At 53.0% G+C, this 25,429-nt stretch overlaps 2 protein-coding genes and 1 pseudogene across 2 annotated transcripts in view; 1 reads left to right on the top strand and 2 right to left on the bottom strand.

The window, feature by feature from the left end:
* Nucleotides 1–6,903, top strand: part of LOC123347440 (duodenase-1-like) — a 15,541-nt gene extending 8,638 nt beyond the window's left edge. The window contains exons 3-6 of the mRNA XM_044984858.1: nucleotides 859–1,003; nucleotides 3,109–3,244; nucleotides 3,636–3,890; nucleotides 5,600–6,903. Of these exons, the coding sequence (XP_044840793.1) occupies nucleotides 859–1,003; nucleotides 3,109–3,244; nucleotides 3,636–3,890; nucleotides 5,600–5,746 (683 nt within the window). The 3' untranslated portion in view covers nucleotides 5,747–6,903. The remainder of the gene's footprint in view (nucleotides 1–858; nucleotides 1,004–3,108; nucleotides 3,245–3,635; nucleotides 3,891–5,599) is intronic.
* A 6,052-nt stretch (nucleotides 6,904–12,955) lies between these two features.
* Nucleotides 12,956–15,134, bottom strand: LOC123347439 (mast cell protease 1A-like). Its single transcript, XM_044984857.1, has 5 exons — nucleotides 15,071–15,134; nucleotides 14,584–14,731; nucleotides 13,758–13,893; nucleotides 13,399–13,668; nucleotides 12,956–13,120 (listed from the first exon to the last, which is right to left on the bottom strand). The coding sequence occupies exons 1-5, from the start codon at nucleotides 15,132–15,134 to the stop codon at nucleotides 12,956–12,958; spliced, it is 783 nt and encodes a 260-aa protein (XP_044840792.1).
* Nucleotides 15,135–21,376: 6,242 nt separating this feature from the next.
* On the bottom strand, nucleotides 21,377–24,624 carry LOC123347438 (annotated as a pseudogene).
* Between the last annotated feature and the right edge of the window lie 805 nt (nucleotides 24,625–25,429).

The raw sequence follows: 25,429 nt of genomic DNA, 5'->3' as shown, positions 1-25,429 counted from the left end.
AAAAATGATTTTATTTGGTTTTTCTCACTGAAAAAGTTGATCCAGAACCAATTGGTTTTTCTTTTTCATTTGCTTTCAGGCGCTTACTTCAATCCCAACAAAATTTGGGGGCTGTTTTTTCATTTGATTTCAGGGTACTTTAGGGGTTTTTTTTCCCCACTGTTTTAAAAAATGATTTCGTCCATTTCTCAATGAAACAACATTTCAAAACAAAGAGGTGATCTGTTTTGTTTCCCAGTGCCCAGAACTAAAATTGCCAACTTTTTCCAGAAAAAAAATTCCTTTTTTGTAGCCAAAATAAATCCTCAGAATTCACCAGAATTCACAGTTTCTTTTGATGCACCAAAGTTGCATTTTTTAGTGAATTTGCCAATTGCTTAGAAAACTTTGCCAGGTTCAAGTGGTGAGATCGGGGAGATCGGTGCCCATGGGCAGCGCAGCCCACGCCAGGGGCAGGGGTTAGAATTAGCCTTCAGGCTCAGGCAGATGCCAAGAGAGGGGACAATGGGGCCGGGGAGTGCTAGGGAATCTCTGGCCTAGCTCTCTGAGTGGGGAGATGGCCAGGGGGTGGCTCCACAGGCAGATGAATGGATGGCTGGGTATGGGATAAGGGATGGATGGATGGATGCACGGGTGGGTCCACATGGGAATATGTGGATTACAGTATGTATATGTTTGGGTAGAAAGTAGGCTGGGGAGATGATCCAGGGAGAGGCTGGGCTGGGGGAGTGGCGGGGGAGGCAAGGGGCTGATCCAGGCCAGCAGCGGGTGAGGCTGAGGGATTAGGGTCTAGGTTGCACTGGGTTCTTGGTCCCACTCTCCAGACTCCCTTTTGAACCCCTCCCTGTCTCTCTCCAGCTCGGGTCATCAGGGGCCAGGAAGCCCCACTTGGCTCCAGACCCTACATGGCCTACGTGCAAATTGGGTCAACGGGAAGCTGCGGCGGGTTCCTGATTCGGGAGGACGTGGTGGTGACGGCGGCTCATTGTAACTGCAACCTGGGGTAAGAAATGCGCCATCCCCCACCCCTGAGCCAGACAATCCCCCACCACGGGGCTGGATCAGGGCCGGTGTCCCTAGACGGGAAAGACCCTGTCCCATTCCCCATCCACCAAGCCAGCTAGTCCCCCACCCTGGGGCGGGATCAGAGCTGGAAATATGTTGCCCCAAAGACTAGAAGCGTTTATGGGATGTGAAAATTACGAATTTCCCTGGTTGCCTGTTAGGTTTTAAAGCCCAAACCCACCACACTAGGATAGTGAATATCCCAGCTGTCGTTCGTATTCAAACCACTGTGATTGAGTCACTTCACACAGTTGAAACGTAGCTTCTTCTCAGGTCTTCTCCCTTGGCCGTCTCTTCTCAAACCCAGACTCCTGGCTGTTCTTAACCAATCAAGAAATCCCCTGATTGCCTTTGGGGATCTGAGCCCTACTGAACAGAACAACCTTGTAGGCAATTGACATAGATCAGTGCTGGGGCTCAGTTTAGGGTTACACAAGAGACTAATCCAGTCCCCAGGATTTCCTGCTACATTCACTTACGATCATCAGCCATCAATACTTTTGTGTCTCTAGCACATTTCTCACACTATCATTAACTCTCCAAGCGCTACGGGCGCTCTGTGAATGTGGTCCCTGCTAGTTCTAGTTTGGAGAGGGGGCACTAGTTTAAAGCATCAAAAGCAGTCGCCACAAGTTATCATTGGAGGTTGTTGTAGGCCATTCACTTCGACCGACAATTGAGAAACAGACATAGAACCTGGCTTAGTTAAAATCTACGTTATGGTTCCTTGAGGTCTCTCTAGGCCGAGAGCAGGGGAACACCCAGATACTGAGATTAAAGAAAGATGAAGAGATTCAATCTCTGCCATGAAGTCTCACAAGGGAAGGGGCTGTGTAGAGGTGCTGGACTAAGCATCTGGGAACCCTTCTGGACTTCAACATCTTCTCTAATGCACTCAACAAGCTCTTTCATTCCACATAATGACCTCTCTCTCCAGGGTCATCTGTAGATCTGGGCTTATTCCTTCTTCCGTCCATACCCAGTAGATGGGGACGGTGCATAAAATATTATTTGATCCTTTTCTTATTTGTATGTTTCATTCACTCCAGCGACCTTATTTCTCTGTCGGCCCAGCCTAGGCATCTGGGAGTCCCCCACTTAAAGACATTTCTTTTAATATTTCAAAGTTACACCCAGGTAAGGTCCTCAGACCTTCCCATGGGTATTTTCCTTCTTCTGCCATATGCAGTTCAACGATTCAGAGATTCCAAGATCATTGTGATCATCGTGTGTGACCTCCTGTATAAGACAGGCCAGAGAACATCCACCTAATAATTCCTTTTGACCTACAGCAGTTCTTTAAAATATCCAGTCTTGTTTGAAAATTGTCAGTGATGGAGAATCCACTATGAACTTTGGTAAATTCTCCCAATGGTTAGTTACAGACCCTGTTAATAATTCATACCGAGAAACAATAATTAAGAAAGAAGAACAAACAGAATCCTTTATAGTCCCTCTGAATAAGAAACCAGTTGATCTTAAGTTTCTCAGTATAAGGTGGGTTTTCCAATCTTTTGATCCTTCTCATGGCTCTTCTCTGACCCCTCCCCAATTTATCAACATCCAGGGGGGGAGGGATAGCTCAGTGGTTTGAGCATTGGCCTGCTAAACCCAGGGTTGTGAATTCAATCCTTAAGGAGGCCACTTAGGGATCTGGCACAAAAATTGGTCTTGCTAGTGAAGGCAGGGGGCTTGACTCAATGATCTCTCAAGGTCCCTTCCAGTTCTAGGAGATTGGTATATCTCCAATTATTACCTTTTTGAACCGCGGACACAAGAACTGCACGATGTGTCACCCTGCATAGGAGAACAGTCCATTACTCAGTCTTTTGGGTCTCTTTAGCCAGCCAGAATGGAGAAGGAGGAAGTCCATCCACATGTAGGTGTGTAAGAGGGTCTCTGTGTTACTCAGTCGCACAAATATAGATAGAAATTTGCACAGGCCAGGTGCAGGGTTGGTGTCCCTATTTGAGGGGCTTTGACAACCCGACCCCACTGTCCAATGGGCACTAACGTCCCATATTCTCCCCTTGGCTTTTCCAGCAACATCTTTGTCTACCTGGGAGTCCAAGACTTCATGAAGCCGGGACAGAACTGGCAACGGATCCGGGTCCGTCGCTGGATCCAGCACCCTGACTTCAACAACGAGAACTTTGACAATGACATCATGCTGCTGAAGGTACTGCCCCAATCCCATCACCTGCCCCCAGTGACCTCACACTGCTGCAGGTACCGTCCCCATCCCATCCCCCCACTCCCAGTGACCTCACACTGCTGTAGGTACCGCCCCCATCCCATCACCCCACCCCCAGTGACCTCACACTGGTGCAGGTACCACCCCATCCTATCACTCCGCCCCCAGTGACCTCACACTGGTGCAGGCACCGCCCCCATCCCATCCCCCTGCCTCCTGTGACCTCACACTGCTGCAGGTAGCACCCCCGTACCATCACCCTACCCCCAGTGACCTCACACTCACTCCCTGGATTCACATCCATGCCCTGGCCAGGTGGTGCTGCCACTTGCCAGCTCTGATACCTGTGCTGATCTCTTTCTCCTCCCCATGGCAGCTGCGGCACAATGTGGAGCTGACTGAGTGGGTGGGGCTTCTCCCCCTGCCAGAGGCTGATCAGAGTGTCAGCCCAGGCTCTGAGTGCAGCGTGGCCGGGTGGGGTCGGACCGGAGTGAACACCACCACCAGCCGGCTGCATGAGGCGGAGCAGGAGGTGGTGTCGGACGGCCTGTGCAGAGAACGGTACCGGCATTACAACCCCATCACCATGCTGTGCGCCGGCAGCCCTCACTCCAATAAATCACCCTTCCAGGTAAATATCCCCCTGCCTGGAGCCACTGGGGGTACAGCAAGCTGCTCCAGAGGAAGGAGCTGGTGGAAACCAGTATGGCCATGCCCTTGCTCCATTGCCCGAAGAGGGGAGCCCATCATGCATCAGGGGAGGTGCAGCCCAGCCAGGGAGACCAGTATCTAGGACATCTCCAGAGAGGTATCTCCAGTGTTAGTGCCCTCGTCCAAGGCGCTGGTGGAAATGGGCTGAAATTTAACATGGGCTCATGCACATAGGGACAAGAAAATTGCTGCTCTGAGCTGGGTGGTCATGATCTGGAAGCAACAGAGGGGAAGGGACACCTGGGTGTGTCTGTCAATCCCAGGTTGACTATGGGCCACCAGTGGGCCATGACCAGGAGAAAGGCCAATGCGATCCTGGGATGGAGCAGCCGAGGTGTCTCCAGTAGAGAGAAGGAAGGTTTAATGCCAGAGGAGAAGGCTCTGGACAGAGCTCAGCTGGAATCCGGGGCAGAGTTCTGGGCAGCCCTGTCCCAGAAAGAGGGATTCTGGCTAGAGCAGATGCTGAGAAGGGCTGGTGGGATAATCGGGGAAATGGAGAGACGGTCTGACAAGAGGGGAATAAAATACTGGGCTAGGTTAGCCTAAAACACAGGCTGAGCAGGATCTGATTGCTCTATAAATATATCGGGGGGGCGGGGGTACACCAGGAAGGGAGGCGAGCTGTTGAAGCTAAAGGACAAATCAAATGGAGATAAATGGGGCAGGGATCAATGGCAGCTGGATGTGAGGAGAAGGTTTTTAACCATCAGAGGGAGGAGGTTCTGGAACAACGTCCAAAGGAAGCAGTTGCGGGGGTGGGGGGGGACAACCTAAGAAGGAAACAGACAGAGCTTGATAAGTTTATGGATGCTATGATACAATAGGGCTGCCTGGGATAGCAGGAACTGGATTCCATGACCCAGTACGGCCCTTCCAATCCTGTGTTCCCATAATGGCATGAGGCCCCTGAAATACAACTCCCATGATGCCTCATGACTAGACATTTTGGGACTTTGATTTTTTTTTAAATGTACCAGGGAAAATGTTAATTAAAAGTGGGGACACCCTCCCCCCCCCCCATCACCACCACATTTTATAACCGTCTCTACTCTTCACCTTCACTGGAGGGTTTATTGGTGAACTCAGCCCTGAGGCTACCCAACAGCCAGGAGCCTGGGTGAAATCCTAGCCCCATAGACATGGATGGGAGCTTTGCCACTGAAGTCCAGAGGGCCGGGATGGCATTGGAGCTGAGGGAGAATCAGTGTCACCATCTCACAGGAAATGGCAACATTCCAATCTTTGTTTTTGAAGAAAAGTTGGGATTTCAACATTTCTGGCAGAACAGAAATTCCAAAAGCAGGTTTGACTCAGAAATGTCGAAATGTTTCATTGCAACATTTTAAACAAAAATGAAATATGCTGAGATGTGAACAGATTGAAACGTTTCTTTCCAGGCAGGGGTGAAAGTAATTTCAATATTGTAGGAACTGCCTTTTCCACGGTGACATCATTCTGCCCAGCTCTAGATTTCTCTCTCTGCCGACCCATTAGAGAACTGTACTGTTTAGCGGCAAGGGCTGGGCCTTCAGCTGCAGAGAACACCTGTCCCACATGCAATCTGAGATCTCTGCAGGACAGGCCGGGCTGGGTAATGTCAGTCACTGAAGTTATTCTCCTTATTGGCAGGGCGATTCCGGCGGGCCCTTGGTGTGCAACGGGGTGGTCCAGGGTATCGTCTCCAATGGAAATCCAGAAGGACGACCCCCCAGCATATACACGAGAATCTCCAAATTCATCCCCTGGATCAAGGAAACTCTGCAGAAGCTGAGTTAAAGGAGACGCTCCCCTGTAATGGGCCAATGTTGCCAAACAGGAATCCATGCCTGTGTGGAACCCTGAGATTCTTTAGATGAGGGTATTTTTTTTTGAGTGGTAGAGAAATGCTATGTATGGCTCAGTCCTGAAATCCTTTTGTGGCGAGAAATTACCCCATTGATGTTTGAAACTTTGTTATATTGTCTCCCTAACTGGCTAGTCAATGTTTGGAACCCTGCGGGTGTTCTGGCTGGAAGCAGAAATTGATGATGGAGTCTGGTATTTCCTTTGCTGTGATCTATTTATTTGCAAGGAATATCCAAAGTCCTCTTTCCCTGAACACAGTTGGAACCAAACAGCAGCAGACAGCAACTCTGTTCGCTGTCCCAAGCCTGCATCTCCAGCAGTCTCTGAGCCCAAAAAGCTTCTTCCCTTAGCTGTCTCTCAGGGCCACATTCCCGTGCTTCCAGGTTGTTTCTGCCTGGCTTATTACTTTGCGTCTGACTTGCTTCTGTTCCCGGGTCTCTCTGTTTGTGTTGCGTCTGTCTGATCTGAATGCCCCATTACTCCCAGAACAATATTTGGTGAAAACCTTTCCTCCTGAGTTGTTAGAATCCCCCCATGTGTACAGGGTTTTACTTCATCCGAGTGGATTCTGGAGCAAGGGTAGAATTTTTTCTGTTGAATTTTATGGACCCTCTACAAATACTGATCATTTTTACACCTAATCCATTCTTCAGGAGTTTTCCATCATCAAAATTCCTAGCTGTCATTGGCTGGCTTAAAAACGTTCTTTCATCCAACCAGAGAGCAGGAATGGGGCCATGTGGCATAGGTGGCCAACCTATCACCACAAAGCCTGGCTAGTCGAATTAAACAGCCCACGACAAGAGAACATTGAAACGATTGTGTGAAAAAATTTGAAATTTCAAATGTTTTTTTCACGCATTTTGAGCAGGACCTGACTTTTATTTGTTTTCAGTATTTCCTTTTCTTTTTTCCTCTCCCCACCCCACAAATATTTAACTCTTTATTCTATATTACATGATACTGACTGGAGGTTGGGAAAACCAAATTCCTGGGAACCTGGAAAGCATCACTGAGAGACTTTGGGGCAAAATGAAGAATTGTGTATTTCCAAATATTGGGAAAATATTGAAAACAGACGCTTGTTTGAGGGGGAAAAGCCATTTTTGAATAAAACCAGTCTTGTTTGAACAATTCACGCTGCCTTTTCCATCACTGGGCTGTAGGTTGGACTTTGTGTATGCGAATGACCCAGGGCTCGGTTAGGATAATGGGGGGTGGGCAGGATGCAGGGAAGCTGGGTTGAGCCATTAACAAAATTGGTGCTAAATATGAACATCTAGGCCCAGATCCTCAGAAGTGTTTAGGCACAAAACTCTCACTGGAAATCAGCAGGAAGGTGAATATCTTTGTGGAGCTGGGCCCCGTCTCTTCCTAGCAGCAGATCTCCAAGCACTTTACAAAGGCGGCTGGGATCATTAGCCCCAGATGGGGAAACTGAGGCATGGAGAGGGGCCATGACTTGTCCAAGGTCACCCAGCAGCAGAGCTGGGAACAGAACCCAGCCATCCTGACGTGCAGGCCTGTGGTTCTGCTACTAGGCCCCACAGCTGCCCCCCAACTCACAGCACCTCAGTCAGAAGTTCTAGGACCCACAGCCTCCCCAAACCCCTCCACCACACTGCTTATAAATTTCACTTCCTGTCTTGTATACTCTGGAATCAGTACAGATCTGATACGAACGTGTCCAGCACTGAGTTCCCTGCTGACACGTGTCATCTGGGGCAGGCGCTGGCTCCACCCAGGCAGGGCAGGTCTCTGTTTACAGGTTGTGGGGCTGTAACACCTACAGGGCTGGAATTATGCCCACCCCCACCCTGACACCCAAATCCAGTAGCTGAGGAACAGATACAGATGGAATTGATCTGTGTGTCTCCACACTCCCCTCCATCTGGCTCTCTCTGGTAACGGGCAGTGCTGGCCAGCGCTCCCCAGGGCCGGGTGATGTCGTGTTGCTGATCCCTGTCTGGCTAAAGGCCAGATGTGTCTGAGCCAGAGGCACGAGAGAGATTCCAAGAGCTGCCCTCAGACACCCTGGGTCCCTCCACCCCGACCCGCTGCAATAAGAAAGCCACGTTCCTTCGATAGGTTCATCCATTCTAAGGCCAGAAGGGACCACGGTGCTGGCTCCGTCTGACCCCTGGGTAGCCCCAGTCCTGGGACAGCCCTGAGCTAATCGCGGCTCAAACTAGAGCCGAGCTGTTAGAGAAACATCCCAGCTTGAGTTACACGTCACCAGGGATGGAGAATCTAGCCTGGTCCTTGGCAGCAGCGTCTCCGAGCCTGACACTGGCCCAGCCACCGAAGGGATTTGAATGGCCAAATCCCAACCAATGTCATTCCGATCCCCTGGGCTGGGTTCTCCGGCCCGCACTGTATGGGGGTGGGGCAGAGGAGATGGTCTGAGGGTCCCCACTGGGGGTCACCTCTGCAGCTTTATGAACAGGTCAGCATCCATGTGGTAGAAACAGGGCCGGCTCTAGGTTTTTTGCCGCCCCAAGCAAAACATTTTTTGGCTCCCCCCCCCCCGCCCCCAGACATGAGCCCCCCCTGCCCACCAGTGCTCCCCACTCACACCCCCTGTTGCCCCAGCACTGGGCTCCCCCCCAAATGTGGGATCCGCTACCAGCACACTGCAGCCGAGCCCTGGCCCAGCTGCGACTCTGTCCCCATGCAGGTGGAGTTGCTGGGCGGCGCGGAGCGGGAGTACTTCCAGGTGGCGGCGCAGCTACGGGGTGGCGCAAAGAACACGGCCCCCTCCCTGGGCTTCGCAGCACTGCTGGTGGCCAAGGTGGATCAGTTCGCGCTCACCGCCCTCACCCCAGACATGCTGGCGGCCGAGGACCTGGAGAGCCCCCTGGACCTGCTGCTCTTCAGCCTCACAGTGCCCTGGCCCAGCCCCGGCAGGAGGGAAGGCGAGGATCTCCGGCTGCGGGGCTACCAGCTCAGCACCGACGAACCCAGCCGGCCGCTCACCTCCTCACACACTCCAGGAGCCCCTCGCCGCCATCGCAGCCCAGGCTCGGCTCCAGGAGACCCCGTTTCCCTCTCTCCCCGGCTCCTCACACACACTGGGCAGGGCCGCCCAGAGGATTCAGGGGGCCTGGGGCAAAGCAATTTTGGGGGCCCCTTCCATTAAAAAAAGTTGCAATACTATAGTAACATGTATTTGGAAATGTAAAAAATAACTAGTGAAAATTAATTTGTAATAATTTGAAAGTACACCAAATACATTATTTAAAAACATTAAATGCTTTACTGGTCTGTATACATTTGCAATTACATAATGGGCTGTTGCTGGGTGATGGTGATGGTTGGTGCCAATGGGCTGTCACTGCCTGGAGGTGGTGCTGCTGTTGCCCAGGGCTGGGTGGGGAGCTGAGCTCTGGGGGGTGCCCGGCTCACAGGGGCTGGGCTTGGAGCTGGGGGTCAGGGCTGTGGGGGATGGGGTCGGGGGTGCCCACCTCAGAGCAGCTGGGCTCGGAGCTGGGGGTCAGGGCTGTGGGGGGAATGGGGTCAGGGGGGTGTCCAGCTCAGAGGGGCTGGGCTCAGAGCTGGAGGTCAGGGCTGTGGGGGGAATGGGTACAGGGGGGTGTCCGGATCAGAGGGGCTGGGCTCGGAGCTGGGGGTCAGGGCTGTGGGGGGAATGGGGTCAGGGGGGTGTCCAGCTCAGAGGGGCTGGGCTCAGTGCTGGGGGTCGGGGCTGTGGGGGGGATGGGGCCGGGGGGGTGCCCAGGTCCAAGGGGCTGGGCTTGGAGCTGGGGGTCAGGGCTGGGTGGGGAGGATGGGTTTGGGGGGATGCCCACCTCAGAGGGGCTGGGCTTGGAGCTGGGGGTCAGGGCTGGGCCTGGGGGGTAATGGGGTCAGGGGGTGCCTGACAACCACCTCCCTGAGACCCCCCCAATCCAACCCCCCCTTCCCTGGCCCACATGGACCGCCCCCCCTCACAGAACCTGTGCCCCCTGAGTGTCCCCGGGACTCCCTGCCCCTTAGCCAACCCCCCGGCCCCGGCTGCTTACCCCGGCTCACTGCGCGCCTCGAGGAGCGGCCCTGCCCAGCGAGGCAGCCGCATGGCTCCGGAGGGGGCTGAGCTCTTCCCCGCTCAGCGCCGGTGGTGAGGGGCGGGGCTGCGAGCTCCGGGCTGAGCTCAGCTGCCTCCGCTTGGCCCGGAGCTCGCAGCCCACCCCCTCAACACGCGGCTCTGAGCGGGGTGGAGCTCAGCCCCCCCCGAAGCCAAGCTGCTGCCGCGCTGTTTAGGACCTGGGCGCGAACAAGCGGAGGAGGAGCGGCCCGTCTTCTGCAGCCAGGCGGGCCCGCGCTACCAGTAAGGGGCCCCCCCTCTCCCCCAAGCGGAGCCGGTAGCGCGGCCCTGCCCCGGCTGCAGGGGACAGGCTGCTCCTCGGCTCGCAGCAGCAGGATGAGCTGGGGCCACAGCCTTTTGCCACCCCCTATAATTTGCCGCCCTAGGCACCAGCTTGTTTTGCTGGTGCCTAGAGCCGCCCCTGGGTAGAAACCATCCCAAATTCACGGTGTTTCCATCTCTGTATTGAGGGCAATTCCTATTAAACAGAGTCTGTCTCTGGCCGTGTAACAAACACCGTGGGGGTCTCCCACCGCTTGGGAGGGGAGACCCCTAACCGCCGATAGTCACACTGTGGGTTATTGCACTGCTGCACCCCACTAACCCCAGCTGGCATCTGGCCCATCGACCCCAGTGGGGCTACGGCCCATTCACACCCGCACAGGGTCTGGCCCATTGACTCCTAGGGCTGTGCACATCTGGGGCCCAGCACTCACTTTTGTTGCCATGCTTCCCTCTCCCGGGGGCTCCACATCCCCCTCTGAGGCACCTCCACCGCCAGGGCCGTGCCAGACCGGCCTGTGTGTTTCCCCTCCACCCGGTGTCACGCCTCCACAGGATCTCTGCTGTGCCCCGACTCTCCAACCGCCGCTCGGCATATCCCTATCACTGTGCCGGTCCCCCAAGGGTGCCACACTGCCTTCAGAATGGGCCCTGGGGTCTCACTGCCTCCGAGACTGAGCCCCTGGACTCCAGCCCCCCTGCATCACACCGTGAGCTCTGCCTGAGAGAGACTCCTGCTCGGAGGTGTCTACGCTCCCCAGGGACCCGTGCGCCCCAGCCGGGATGGGCAGTGACACCCAGCTGCCTTTTCCAAAGAGAGCTGGGCTGACTGGTTTCCTGGACTGAACCCAGACTGGGGATGTCCTCGGCTTGGCCTGGACAAGCCAAGGTTTAGGCATAGTCCATCTGGCCCCGCTAGTGCAAGGAGCCAGCCAAGCTGGGCTCACCCCGGTTCTGCTCCCTCTCCCCGTCCTTGTTTCTTTGTCTGTCCCAGGGGAGAGCCCCCAGGCCTCTGCAAGGGCCAACTCTCTCCCGAGCCCCTCAGCACATCTGGGCCATTGTCCTCCTGCTGAGCCATCCTGCATGGCCTGCCAGGATTTCCCATCGTGAGTGGGTGGAACTGCCGTTGCCTTTCCAGCTCCTCCAATGGTCTGGGTCGGGTTCAGCCACTGGTCACTGACCCATTCATGCCACCCCCAGATGGTGACATGTCCCAGCACCTTGTGGCTTCTGCTTTATCCCAAGAGCAGCTTTTTAACCCTTTAGTCTCAATGGCCAGCAATGCAAAGCAGAGAAGAGAAACTGAGGCATGACCAGGCATCATAAAAACATGACCAATAGTCCCACATTCATCACACCCAGCTCCCAGCTTGTCCTTTGGGGTACATGGCTGAGGCCGAGTCAGTGCTGCCCTTCATGAACCTTCATGTGTGGTGGGGGAGTGGAAAGGCAGGGGGATAAAATTGGGTCTTGCCTTTGAAAATTGGTGTCAGGAAGGAGACGTACTGTGGATGGTACAAGGCAAATGCTGTACAGAGACTGGGACCCAGGTATCCAGGACAGCAGTGCAGGGCAGTCATTCCTAAGGGGCCCCAGAGCTCCCATTCCCTGGCAGGCAGAGACTGTGAGATGGGATGGGACCCAGGCATCCAGGACATCAGTGTAGGGCACACACCCTCAGGGGGCCCTACAGCTCCTAAGAGGAGAGACCAGGGTATGGCTACACTTACGGTTTGAAGCGCTGGTAGTTTGCAGCGCTGGTCATCCAGCTGTGTAGGAGCAGCGCTGGTGTGTGGCCACACTCACAGCTACCAGCGCTGGTGTGTGGCCACATTTGCAGCATTCGCAGCGCTGTTGGGAACGATGCACTATGGGCAGCTATCCCAGCATTCAAGTGGCCGCAACGTGCTTTTCAAAAGAGGGGGGTGGGGTGGGGTCTAGTGTGACAGGGAGCGGGGGGAGAGAGAGAGGGGATTTTTGGAGCCAACACTGTGTGTTTAGCTTCCTGGCTTGAAAAATCAGAACATGTTTCCAACCCCTTAGTCTTAACTCTTAATTGCAAACAGCCTGCAGCCAACACAACTTCCCGCTGTTTCATTCACTCTCCCTGCCTGCCTCTCATTTGATTGTTTACAGCCAGGTACAGATGATCACAGCAAACAGGAGCTCTGTTTGTTTTTTAGATAAGCGGCAACGGAGCTCCGATCGGAGCTCGTTCACAACAAAACAAAGAGAGGCTGCATAACAAAACAAAGAGAGTAATTTATAAAAGCATTCTGGGATACACCTTATACCCTGGAGGCCAATCACAGCGCTGTTGTGTGGCCACACTTGATGACCAGCGCTGCAGCACCAGCGCTGGAATCCTTATTCCCCATGCTGAGTGAGGTGTACGGCCAGCGCTGCAGCCAGGGAGTTGCAGCGCTGGAAGTGCCCTGCAGGTGTGGCCACTTACTAATTGCAGCGCTGGTGGAGGCTTTCCAGCGCTGCAAATCGCCAGTGTAGCCATACCCTGGGCTGGGGAACAGGACCTAGGGGTCCAGGATGGCAGTGCAGGGCACTCACCCTCAGGGGGCGCCAAAATACAGACAGACAATGATTCCCCAAAGAGTCTCTTCTCATGTAGGATTTTATTACGTGGGGGAGTGAGAAGCTGGGCTTGTATTCAAGCACCCATTGGGCTTGGCACCACCGTTCGGGGGAGGGGGATGGACTCTTTCATACTCAGAACTCCCCACACCCAATTCTGCCCCCATCAGTGAAGGGACGCAGGGCTTTCAGCGTGGGACCCTGGGCCGCTGAGACCCCCTCATTGTTTTCTTGATCCAGGGGATGTATGCAGAGACCTTGGTGAACACCCTCGGGGGGGACCCATCACTTTTGCCTAAGGAGACGATGCCCTGAGCCGTCCTGTCACACACCAGGGGGCCCCCGGAGTCGCCCTGAGAAATCAAAGCAGGTAGAAGGTGAATACGAGCTCAAAGCACAGTATTGATCTGTCCTCTCTGAGCTACTCTATAGCAGGGATTGCAGTCCCTCACTGCCCCACCTGGCTGGCTAGCTAGCTAGCTAGCTAGATAGTCAGTATATGGAGATGGACAGACAGACAGATCCCAGTCTCAGTGTTACCCATTGAATGTCACTCTAACTGATCCCCTAACTCCCTTAGCCTCTTGGGGAAGCTCCCAGCCCAGCCACCCCCCAGGGACTGGGCATTTACCGAGAATGAGGCCTTGTCCTCGGCAGGGTCCCCCACACACATCATCTTCGGGGGCTTGTAGTAGTGTTGGAGCAGCCTGTCCTCCTGGCAGGTCTCGTCTGACATCACCTCCAGCTCCACCTCATGGAGTTTGCTGCTGGTTCGCATAGCATGGCGTTTGGTCTTGCCCCATCCTGCCACACTACACACAGACCCCGGATCCACAGTGCGGCCAGCCTGGGGCAGCGGGATGGTGGATATGGCATCGGTCAGCTCCGCCGGCTCCGCCAGCTGCAATAGGGGGAAGGGCAGAGGGGTCAGCGCTCTTCCCGGATGGGAGCCAGGCCAGGGTGGGCACTGGGGGCTGCGGGGGCAGGTACCTGCAGCAGCATCAGGTCGTTCTCATGGCTCGTTTTGTTGTATCTGGGATGGGGGATCTTCCGCTGCACAGAGACTCGTTGTTGGGTCTCCTCATCTTGATGGACATTGTGGGCTCCAAGGAGCACGGTGATGTCTCTTGAGCTAGAACTGGAGGTCCTTGGAGCACCTGTGGGTGCTAGGGAGCTCTGTGCTGCAGTGGGTATGACAGGGAGGATCAGTAGGGGGTGCCGTGCTGCAGGGAGTGGGGCAGGGGCTCAGTGTGGGATTGCTCCCTCATAACAATTGTCATCTGTCTCTTTCTCTTACTCTTAGGTCACCCATCTCGGTCGGGGTCTGTGCAGTGCCTGGCACAATGGAGCACTGATTCGGGGTGGGGTCTGTGCAGTGCCTGGCACAATGGGGGCCCTGATCTCAGTCAGATCCTCAAGTTTCCTAGATTCCAAGGCCAGGAGGGACCATGCGATTGTCTGGTCTGCCCCTCTGGAGAACACAGGTCAGAGACCTGCCACCAAATGCCACCATGATGCAGATACTAAATAACGACAACTGATATCGAACAAATTAAATGAATTGTAATGTGTTAAATTACGTTAGTCTTCTGTTTGCCTTTCACACAGAAAAACATTAAAGTAAGGGGGGGGGCTGCTGCACACCTGCACAAAAGGAGCCCTGCACAGCCCAATGGATGCTGCATGGCTGGATCTCTGCACTGCTAAATCCCTGAACATCTCAGGGTGCTGCACAGCTGGATCCCTGCCCGGTTGGATCCCTGCACATCTGGGTTCTAGGATCAGGGAGACACCGGAGAGCAGAGATAGTTCTTACCCATCGGCACAGTGGGCAGCTGTCAGCACAAAATCCTCCCGCACGAGGAACCCCCCACACGTCGCTTCACCCTCACAGGTTTTTCTCTTGAGATAGGCCATGTAGGGGCGGGAATGCGGCTTGGCTACCTGGCCCCCGATGATCTTCCCTGCAAGCCCGGGGAGAGATGAGGTGAGGGATCAGAGCAGGCGCACATGGAACACTCCAGCAGAAGCAACTTTGTCACCCCCAGTGCTGGCAACCCCACTCCCCAGCTGTGCACAGCTGCCCTGCCCTCATCTGGCACCCATTGGGACTGAGGTCCATTGGATGCAGCCCCAGCAGCTGCTGTCCAGCTCTGCATTGATCCAGATGTTGAGAACACCACCACCCACTCCTGGCCCATTCACTCCAGTGGGTCCCTAGACACCAACCACAGCGCCCCCATCCCTCAGACCCCCCATTTGCCCCCAAAGCCCCAGGGGACCCCGCTGCCAGCCGTACTTACCAGCCTGAGCCCCAGGGGGCAGGAGAAAGGCCATGGGGAGTAGGAGCAAGATCTGGATCTGCATGTTCAGAGTCAGAGCAGGGACGGTGCATCAGCCTCAGGCTTGGGGGCTTTATAGTCTCAGCTGGGGGAAGATGGAAGGGAGGAAACCTTAGAGTCGCCCACACACTCATCTGAATGTTCTGAATGTGGGGCTCATACATCTCAGTTTCCAGCCACACCAACCACATGGGCTGGGGGGAAAGACAGGCCGTGCGTCAACCTGGCAGCTGGGTCCCAGCACAGCTGGATGGATGATGCACCACTGGATGGAGAAGACCCCCGTGGGGATGAGTCTATCAGGATCCAGGGTTGCTCTGGGTGCTGGCTCACAGCTGGGCACATCTGGGGCTCTTACTCACCTGGCCCCATCCACACTCAGCTCCCTGCCTGTGTCTCTGTGGAGGGGTCTGTGGCTGACACTGACTGATCTCAGTGGCGGGTGAGAACAGAGCCCTTTGATCTTTCTCACAGTGGCTCAGCTGTGAGCAGGCTGGGGCTGGGCAGACCAACCCTCAGCCCCGATAACCCCAACCGTAGCAGGAGGGTTTCATGCGAAGGGGATGTGGCAGGTTCTGTGACACGCTACAGATGGGAGCTATGACTGTGCTGCAGCAGAAGGGTAATGACAGAGCAGAGCCAGGAATAGAACCCAGGATCCCCCGGCTGTAACCCCTAGACCAGATACTCTGTGCAATTAATATTAGCAAGGGGGAAGGACACAAGCCAAAATAGGGTAAGAACAAATTAAAGAATATTTAGATAAGTTAGATGTACTCATCTTAGCAGCACCTGATGTCATTCCTCCTAGGGTACTTAAGGAACTAGCTGAAGAAATCTCAGAACTGTTATCAATTATCTTCAAGAACCTCTGGTGGACAGGTGAGGTTCCAGAGGACTGGAGAAGAGGGAACATAGTACTTCTCTTTAAAAAGAGGAACAAAGAGAACACAGGGAATTATAGACCAGTCAGCCTAACTTTGATACCTGTGTAAGCAGGGTCTGAATGAACTTACCCCTGACAGTTGGCTGAGAGGGGGAGAGACTTCAGGAGCAAAGTGTATGTACATGAACACACCGACTCTGCCTAGGTATCCGGCAGACAAAAGTTGTGTTGCTCAAAATTATCAACTTTGGCTGGTGTTGGGTTTCAAATCACTTTAGTACTGAATGCAGGGGGGGTGAAATGTTATCAGTGTTGTTATCTTTATTCTATGAGGAAAGGGAGCAGAACTTTGCTTAGCCTGTCCTGACTGAGGGGGTAACCCTCAGCTGAAAGCAACTTGCTAAGCCAGGGGCTCAAATGCCAGACCCCTTTGAAAGTCAGAGAGGGTGGGGACAGGTGTCCCTGCCAGGAGGTGTGGCTTCAGCCTAAGGGTCCCCAGTCTAATTTAATCTGTTCCTCCCCACTCTTCAAAGACAGAGCTAAATAGGCTCCATTCGGAGTTTTTTATCTTGTGAAATGCTCACTAGAGCTGAACTCACTTGTGGTGGGGCAGCATTTCTGCCCAGCCTGCTTCAGGTTCCCCCATTAAGAGCTGACAGTCATTAAGTGTTGGGTGGAACCTCAAGAGACTGAGCTGCAGAGGTCACAGCAGAGAGGCAAGTGGCTAGTGACCAGCGAGAAGGTGACCAGCGAGAAGGCGGCTGGTGAGAGCGACGAGCAAGCGGCTAGTGAGGGTGGATGGTGGGAACTGGCGAAGCGGCCAGAGGAGCAGAACCATGGCTGGCGTTGCAGCCAGACAGAACCAGCACTCAGATGGCAGAGCAAGCAAGGAGACTTTTTCCCCGGGTGGGAGGTGAACTCACACAGATGCACCTCTGACAAGGACAACCACTGTGAGTGGGCTATGGTGAGGAGCAGAGAGGGGCACAGTAAAGGAACTTCTGGTTGTAGAACTCAAGAACATGAGGCAGGAGACACTGCCCCATGGACACTGGGGTGGGTGTCCTGCTCACAGTTTTATGATTCTGAATCCTGCTTGTGGCATTTTCCCTAATTAATGTCAGGTCACATCCCTCCTTTCATTAAAAGTTTCTTTTCTACACTCAGACTCTGTGCTTGCAAGTGGAGAAGTTTTGCCTCTTAGAGGTGCCAAGGGGTGGTGGGACCTGAGAACAGTCTTCAAATATGTGAAGGGCTGTTATAAAGAGGGTGCAGGTCAATTGTTCTCCATGTCCACTGAAGGCAGGACAAGAAGTAATGGGCTTAATCTGCAGCAAGGGGGTTAGATATTAGGGACCCAAGAAATCTGGAACCTCTTCCCAGCTCTGCCCAGGATCCCGGGAGGCAGGGATTTTCATGGATCACTGATAGCCACCCAAACCCCTTAGGCAGGTTTTGAAACAATCTCCCTTGGTCTCAGTTTCCCCATCTGTACAATAAGAAGAATGTGTCTGTTTGAATTGGATGCTCTTTGGGGCAGCAAATTTTCAAGACGTCCGAGAGCACTGGGGAAGTTCCAGAAGCCTGGAAGAAAGCTAATGCTGAGTCAATATTTAGAAAAGTGTGAACAGGACGACCCAGGTAGTGACAGGCCTGTCAGTCTGATATCACTCCTAGGGAACACAGAGTGGCTGCTATGGGACTCAATTAATAAGGAACTAAAAGAGGATAATGTAAAGAGCCCCTGGTAAAGGTAATGGTGCTGATTTATACACATCGACTTTTGTAAGGTGTTTCACTTGGTACCCTGCATTTTGACTGAAAACTAGAAGGGTAGACAATTGGCACACGTGAAACGGATGAAAAGCCGGCTCACTGTCAGGTCTCTAGACGTAATTGTAAATGGGAATCATCATCGAAGGAGTGTTTCTAGTGAAGTCCTGAAGGGATCTGTTCTTGGCCCTGTGCTATTTAACTTTTTTTCAGTGACTTGGAAGAAAACAAAACATCCTCACTGATAAAGTTTGTAGATGACACAAAAATTGGGGGAGTGGTAAATAATGAAGAGGACAGATCACTGATAAAGAGCCATCTGGATTTCTTGGCAAACTGGGTGCAAGAAAATAATAGTGTTTTAATATGGCTAAACATAAATGTATACATGTAGGAAGAAAGATTACAGGTGATACTTATAGGATGAGGGACTCTATCTTGGGAAGCAATGACCTGGAAAAAGTTGTGGGGGTCTTGGTGAATAGTCAGCTGAACATGAGCTCCCAGTGTGACGCTGTGGCCTAAAGGGCTAATGCGATCTTGGGATGCATAAACAGGGGAATCTAGAGCCGGAGCAGAGAGATTATTTTACCTTTTTATGTGGCACTGGTGCAGCTGCTGCTGGAATCCTGTGTCCAGTTCTGGGGCCCACAAATCAAAGAGAATGTTGAAAAATTGGAGAGGGTTCAAAGAAGAGCCATGAGAAAGATTAACGGAAAACCTGCCTTACAGACTCAAGGAGCCCACTTAATGAAGAGAAGGTTGCCAAGTTCCTTGATGACAGGCTATAAGTATCTACATGGGCAACAAATATTATTCAGGGCTCTTCAGTCTAGCAGACGAAGGTCTAATGTGATTCAATTGCTGGAGGCTGAAATCAGACAAATGCAGACTGGAAATGAGGCGTAACATTTTTAACAGAGAGAGTAATTAACCATTGGAACAATTTACCAAGAGTTGTGGTGGATTCTCCATCCCTGGCAATTTTTAAATCAAGGTTGGATGTTTGTTGAACAGATCTGCTCTAGGATCATTGTGGGGCAGGTCTCTGCCCTGTGTGATACAGGAGCTCAGCCTAGGTGATCACAATGGTCCCTTCTGGCCTGGGAATCTCTGAAGCTATGAATCCTTCTCCACTCTCTCCCGCCCTGAGTGTGAGTATGAGCCAGGGGAAAGGATGTGGGTCAGAGAGACCAGACACCCCTCTCCATCTGTGATAGCATCATTTCCCACCAACCCCTCAATGAGGGGGGGGGGGAAATAATGTGTCTAATTCTCAACTTTCCTGAGCCAGCCAGTCCCCACACCCTGTAGAGATGAAAGAGATGAAACCTGGTTCTGACATCGCATGGTGGGGGCGGAGGGGAGGGAAGTATAGAGAGATTGACAGAGAGGCGTGTGTGTGTATGGGAATAGGTGGATGGCAGCATGGCAAGACCTGGATGGACAGATATGAATGTGAGACAGATTGATGGGGGTGTTGGTGGGGATAGATAGATAGATAGATAGGCATTAGCTAGAGAGATAGATCAGGACAGGATCAATCAATGGATGGGGATAGATGGATGGATGAGGATAAGAGACAGTTCAATTTTTTGTCACTTGAATAGTTTCAATCCTGTCCCACTTTTGTCCCAGAATTTGCCCCTCTGGAGTCAGGACAGCTGATTGCTTAGGCTGCTTTTATCCTTGGAATTCCCTTTGCACCTTTGTCCCAGCAGGCAGGGACTCTTCCAGCCCTGAGGGTGGGGGTTAATTCCCCCCTGGCATCCACCAGATTCTCATTCTTACTCCTGAGTGAATTCTGCGTCACTGTGCAATGCAGAATTTCAGAGAAATTAATGACAGGTTTCAGAGAAGCAGCCGTGTTAGTCTGTATCCGCAAAAAGAACAGGAGTCCTTGTGGCACCTTAGAGACTAACAAATTTATTTGAGCATAAGCTCTCCCCTTGTAAGTATTCTCACACTTCTTATCAAACTGTCTATACTGGGCTATCTTGATTATCACTTCAAAAGTTTTTTCTCTTACTTAATTGGCCTCTCAGAGTTGGTAAGACAACTCCCACCTTTTCATGCTCTCTGTATGTGTATATATATCTCCTCACTATATGTTCCATTCTATGCATCCGATGAGGTGAGCTGTAGCCCACGAAAGCTTATGCTCAAATAAATTTGTTAGTCTCTGAGGTGCCACAAGTACTCCTGTTCTTTTTAGAGAAATTAATGTTGTTTGCACAGAATTGTCTTGCCTCAACCACCCTGACAGAAATGGGCTGCAGAGCTGCTGGCCTCCACAAGGGGCCGCTAGACCCGGCAGAGCGCAGCTTGCGCACAGAGGACACTGCCGCGGGGAGGGGGAGGGAGCTGGAGGGCTCCCGCGGCTGCAGTTCTAAACACACCCTGGAGGAAGGCAGCAGCAGGCAGGAAATTCCGTACAAGCCCCGTACCCAGCATCAGCCTGTCTCTCCCTCTGGATCCCTGGGCTCTGGGGGGAGAGGGTGGGGGTGTCTGGGCTGGCGGGGGCCACGGCTGGGCTCTAGGAGTAGGGGGTGCAGTACAGTCTGTGCCACACAGCTGGGCTTTGGCAGGAGGGGATGTGGTTGTCTGGGCTGAGGGGCTGGGCTCTGGGGCGTGCAGAGAAACAGGAATTGGGTTGTCGTAGGGGTTTCTTTAACTCTCTACTGCTGGGGGACAATTTTTGTGTCTCCGTATTGTTACAGACATACATAGTGCCACATATTTTGAAATAAATTACCACATAATTGAAATTGGTGTGATTCTATTTTGTTGTTTTGACAAAGAAAATATGCAGTATTTTGAAGTATTGTGTGCAGAATTCCCCCAGGAGTATGACACTCTGCATGAAATCACTGAACCCAGGTGTCCTAGGTCCCAGCCTTGTGCATTAACCACAATCCCAGCCTTCCTCTATAGGGGTAATTCCCTCCTGGCCCTGACAGATGCACCGGCTGCTCTGGATTTCGAGGCTCATGTTGATCGCTCATTCCCAGAATCACTTTTTTTGGTAACTTCAGCTCCAGGGATTGATCTGCAATCAGTTCAGTGCAGCCTTTGCTGAGTTCCCTTCCCGCTGGCCTTGCCGACCCTGGGAACAGGTGTTTGGAACAGGAAAAGTGCCCCCCCCCCCCAGCAGGAACTAACACATGGGCTATGAAAGGCCCAGTGAGGACAGGGCAGGCTGCAGTTTTAACATGATTTAGCAGGTCAGGTAATGACGAGGATCTCCCATAAACGGTCACTCAACCGGCTGTAACAGAGAAGAGCTACAAATCACGGAGTCTTCCCCAGGATTTGGCTCGTATCTGTTGCCCCAGGGGAAATAACCCAGCTGTTTCCCTAGCGAAGAGGCAGCCTAAGGGTGGGGATTCCCAAGGGAGCTGACAGGAGCTGGCCTTGAACCTGGCTTCTAAATCCCCTAGGCTCCCTGCATTGATGCTCATGGGATGGGTGCTGCCTGAGCAGAGCCATGGCTGGGGGGACTCAGCCTGCGGGGTCGCAGCCCTTCGGCAAAGCAGGCCCTATGTCTGGGTCTCTCCAAAGGACAGAAGTGATGCAGCTCTGGCCCGTGCAGTGATTCCTGGAACGGCTCAAAGCTGCAGCCTCCTCATCATCTCTTGTATCCAGGGGATGAAGGTGGAGACTCTTGTGTACACTCCAGGGGGAGGGGGGGGTCCCATCCTCGGATCCCTAAGAGACGATGCCCTAGGCTGTTTGACCACACACCAGGAGACTGCCAGAGTCACCCTGCAAAATGAAACAAGTCACAGATGGAGAACAGCTCAGTGAGTCATTTCCCACTGATGGGCAGCTCAGTGACCCCCCACCCCCGTGCATCTGGCTTCAGTGTTCCCCCCGTCTCTGATTGGTCCCCCCACAGCCCTGCTGGTTTCAATGCCACACCCACTCCCCTATCCAGCTGCTCTCTGCCTCCCCCTGAGAAAAGACCAGTTATTTTCCCATTCATTTGTACAGCACCTAGCACAGTGGGGCCTGATGCCCAATAGCCACTTGTAGACTCGACTGCAACACTAACAGCCTCATTAATAATAATGACTTATCAAGAGAGCTTGAAGCCAGGAACAGATTTACCTTTGCAGAGTCTTTGCCCTTCTCTGGGTCCCCCCCGCCCCATTACTGTGAAGGTGTTATAGTGACGAAAGATGCACTTGTCATCCTCCAGCACCTCCACATCCACCGTGTGGAGTGTGGTGGCCTGGGTTAAATTATTCTGTGCTATAGTCCTGGCCCAACCAGCGACGCTGCACATGGTTCCTGCCTCTACTGTCTCATTGGCACAGGGCAGGTCAATGGTTTTCACCCATCTGTTCAGCTTCGCTCTCTTCACCAGCCGAGACACAAGAACGATGAAGATCAATGTGAGGGTCACACTCAAGAACACAGAGACGCATCCCAATCCCCAGCAAAACCCATAATCATGGTCTCGGTGAGGGTGGGGTGATCGGATGGGGTGGTACCTGCAGCAGCATGATGTCATTGTTATAAGTCTTCTTGTCGTGTTGTAGGTGAGGTATCTGGTGGCACACGGGGAGCTTTTGTCAGTTCCATTCCCACAGTTTTATGTTATGGGCTCCCAGGTTGACAATAATCTCGCTGTAAAAGCCAAGAGCAATACACGGGGCGTCAGGGGCAGGAGTGTACGTGAGGTGGGGGATGGGCAAATGTGAGTCTGTCACATGAACAGTGATATGGAGGGGACAGGGCAGCCTGGAACTCTCAGGCCATGATCCCAGACTCAGCTGCTGGCCTGGAAAAGCGTATCTACCACTGTGCACATTGCCAGCTGTGATCCGGCCCCAGGGCTGGGGACTGGCTGACTTAGGGTCGCAGGGGGAATGGCACAAGGGGCCTCTCCTTTCTAGTGGGCTCTGTTTGTGGCACAAAGTCCCTGCCCAGTGGTGTTGGGGTCCCAGCCTGTGTCTCCCCTGTCCCTTGTGCCGATCCCCTGAGCTGCTTCACTCCCCGTTGTCCTCCCAGCCCCTGGATCTCAGCTCCCCTGCAGCCCAGCTAGATCCACACAGGGCTCTATGCCCAGCTCCCCCCAGCCCAGAGCCCCACATAGCCATCCTGAGGCTGTGAGCCCCTCCCTGCCCCGATCTGGGCAACGGGCCACACCCCAGCTGGGCCGCAGTTCCATTGATTTACCCAGCGCTGGAGCTGGGCCATGGTTTGCACAGGCCCCTACAGACACACCAATGCCCCATGAGCAGATCAGACCTCTGGGCTCTGCTCTCCCAGCCTCTCCTACTAACGCAGGGGGTCGGCAACCTTTCAGAAGTGCTGTGCCAAGTCTTCATTTATTCACTCTAATTTAAGGTTTCGCATGCCAGTCATACATTTTAACATTTTTAGAAGGTCTCTTTCTATCAGTCTATAATATATGACTAAACTATTGTTGTATGTAAAGTAAATAAGGTTTTTAAAAAGTTTAAGAAGCTTCATTTAAAATTAAATTAAAATGCAGAGCCCCCCGAACTGGCGGCCAGGATCCGGGCAGTGTGAGTGCCACTGAAAACCAGCTCGCGTGCCGCCTTCGGCACCCGTGCCATCGGTTGCCTACCCCTGTACTAACTGCTCCTTCCCTGCAACCTACAACAGTGCCAGGATTCCTGACACCCCCGTCACCTGCTAACTCTCGATCTGCACAGAGGCACTTACTCTCCATTGCAGTGAGTGGCCGTCAGCACAAAGTTCTCCGCCACCAGGAACCCTCCACAGATGTACTTCCTGTTTCCACATCTTATAGACAGACAGGCGATGCAGGGTCTGGAGTGGGGCTTCGCTTTCTTTCCCCTGATGATGTCACCTTGGCAGGAGACCAGGTTCCTATAAACAGCCCCATCGTCTCCCTGAGCAGGGCAGGGATTGAGCTCCCCATCCCGAAGGGGAGTCCCCCCAGCCTCACCCCACCCCTGTGATGCTCTCCCTGGGGGATCCCTGTGCCTGGATCTCTGCCCCCCCATCAGCTCTGCTCAGACTGGACACCCCATGGGGCCGAAGGGTAAATCTAAAGCTCTTACCTTGCTGGGTGGAGAATCGGTACCAACGGCACCAGGAATGGGTCAGTAATTGCACAGCTGTAAAATAATGGCATTGGGGACCCATGTCACCCCAGTTTAGGCCAGGTATCCCCCAGATGGATGGGCACTGACAATCTTATTGGCTGAATTTCCTTCAGGCAGGATCCTTCACCCAATCCAATGGTGCTCTCTTTGTTCTTTCAGCTTTGTGATTGTCATGGGGAGAGAGAAAGGGAGAGATCATTTGGGGCTGCTTCTCCCCGTTCTAGTTCCTTCTCTTCCTCAAGAAATGTCTCTAGCTGGGTTTGAGGAAACAGAAACTCTGTAGACAGGAACCCCAAGCTCTTTGTTCATCAAGTTGTAATACTTTTCACTTATATCCTCTTTCCTGACAAAGAATGGCCATTTAACCAGGTAATGGACCATTTGATTTTGTTGACACATCGCTGAGGCATCGGCTAGCCTTTTGTCTCTGGTGAACTGGTGTGTGACTGCTCTCCAGACCTGGAACATGATTTAGTAACACCATACAGTAAAATCTTATAACTTTTGATGCCACACATATTTTACCAGGACAATAATGATCAGCAAATTATGAGTTTTTAGATGATACCTCACAAGATGTGTTCTGTATAAAAGCAATCATAGTTCTGTAAAAGGGGTGATCATAGGGGTACAGACTGTCACAGGCCCCTAGATACCAACCAATGAACCCAATCCCAGCTGTACTTACCAGCCCAAGTCCTGGGGGGCAGGAGAAAGGCCATGGGGAGCAGAAGCAAGATCTGCAAGTGCATGTTTGCAGTCAGTACTGGGATGGTGCAGCTGCCTCAGGCCTGGGGACTTTATAAACTCATTTTGGGGGGATCAGGGAGGCAGGAAACCTCAGAGTCACCCACACACTCATCTAAATGCAGGACTCATGTGTCTGAGTTTTCAACCACAGCCAACCATATGGGCTGGGGGGAAGGACAGCTGTGCATCTACTGCATGCCTGGGTCCCTTCACAGCTGAGTGGATGATGCACCACTGGATGGAAACGACCTCGGAGGAGACATGTTTCACAGGATCCAACATTGATCTGGGTGCCAGCTCACAGCTGTGCACATCTAGGGCTTTTACTCACCTGGCCTCATCATCGCCCAGCTCCCTGCCCGTGTCTCTGTGGTGGGGGCTGTGGATGACAGCCACTGATTTCAGTGGAGAGGGTGGGAACATGGCCCTTTGATCTTTCTCAGGGTGGCCCAGTCGTGAGCAGGGTGGGGGGTGGGCAGAGCAGCCATCGGCCCCAATCACAGCAACTGTGGCGGGAGGGTTTCTGAGAAGCCCCCACCTGAGTCTGTGACCACGTGAAGGGGACGTTGCAGCCTGTGGGATGCCGCACAGCTGGGAGCTACAACTCTGCAGCACCAGAGGGAAATAACACAGCAGAGGCAGGGATAGAACCAAGGAGTCCTGACTCTCAGACCACCCCCCCCACTCTAACCACTAGACCCCACTGCCTTCCCAAAGGCAGGGATAGTTAGTGCCAACCAGTGACATGTTCACTGTCCTTCACAAGCCACTCCGGTCTCAGCCCTGACAAACTCACTACACCTAAGG

Source organism: Mauremys mutica, chromosome 13 (assembly GCF_020497125.1).
Source record: "Mauremys mutica isolate MM-2020 ecotype Southern chromosome 13, ASM2049712v1, whole genome shotgun sequence".
Classification (NCBI taxonomy): domain Eukaryota; kingdom Metazoa; phylum Chordata; order Testudines; family Geoemydidae; genus Mauremys; species Mauremys mutica.
This window is presented reverse-complemented; position numbering and strand designations above follow the sequence as displayed.

Coding starts and splice junctions, on each gene's coding strand:
- LOC123347439 (XM_044984857.1), bottom strand. CDS start 15,134: ATGCAGATCCAGATCTTGCTCCTACTCCCCATGGCCTTTCTCCTGCCC. Junction 13,894..14,583: donor GCTGCCCACTGTGCCGATGG/GTAAGAACTATC, acceptor TTCTAGCTCAAG/AGACATCACCGTGCTCCTTG. Junction 13,669..13,757: donor ACGACCTGATGCTGCTGCAG/GTACCTGCCCCC, acceptor CCCCTATTGCAG/CTGGCGGAGCCGGCGGAGCT.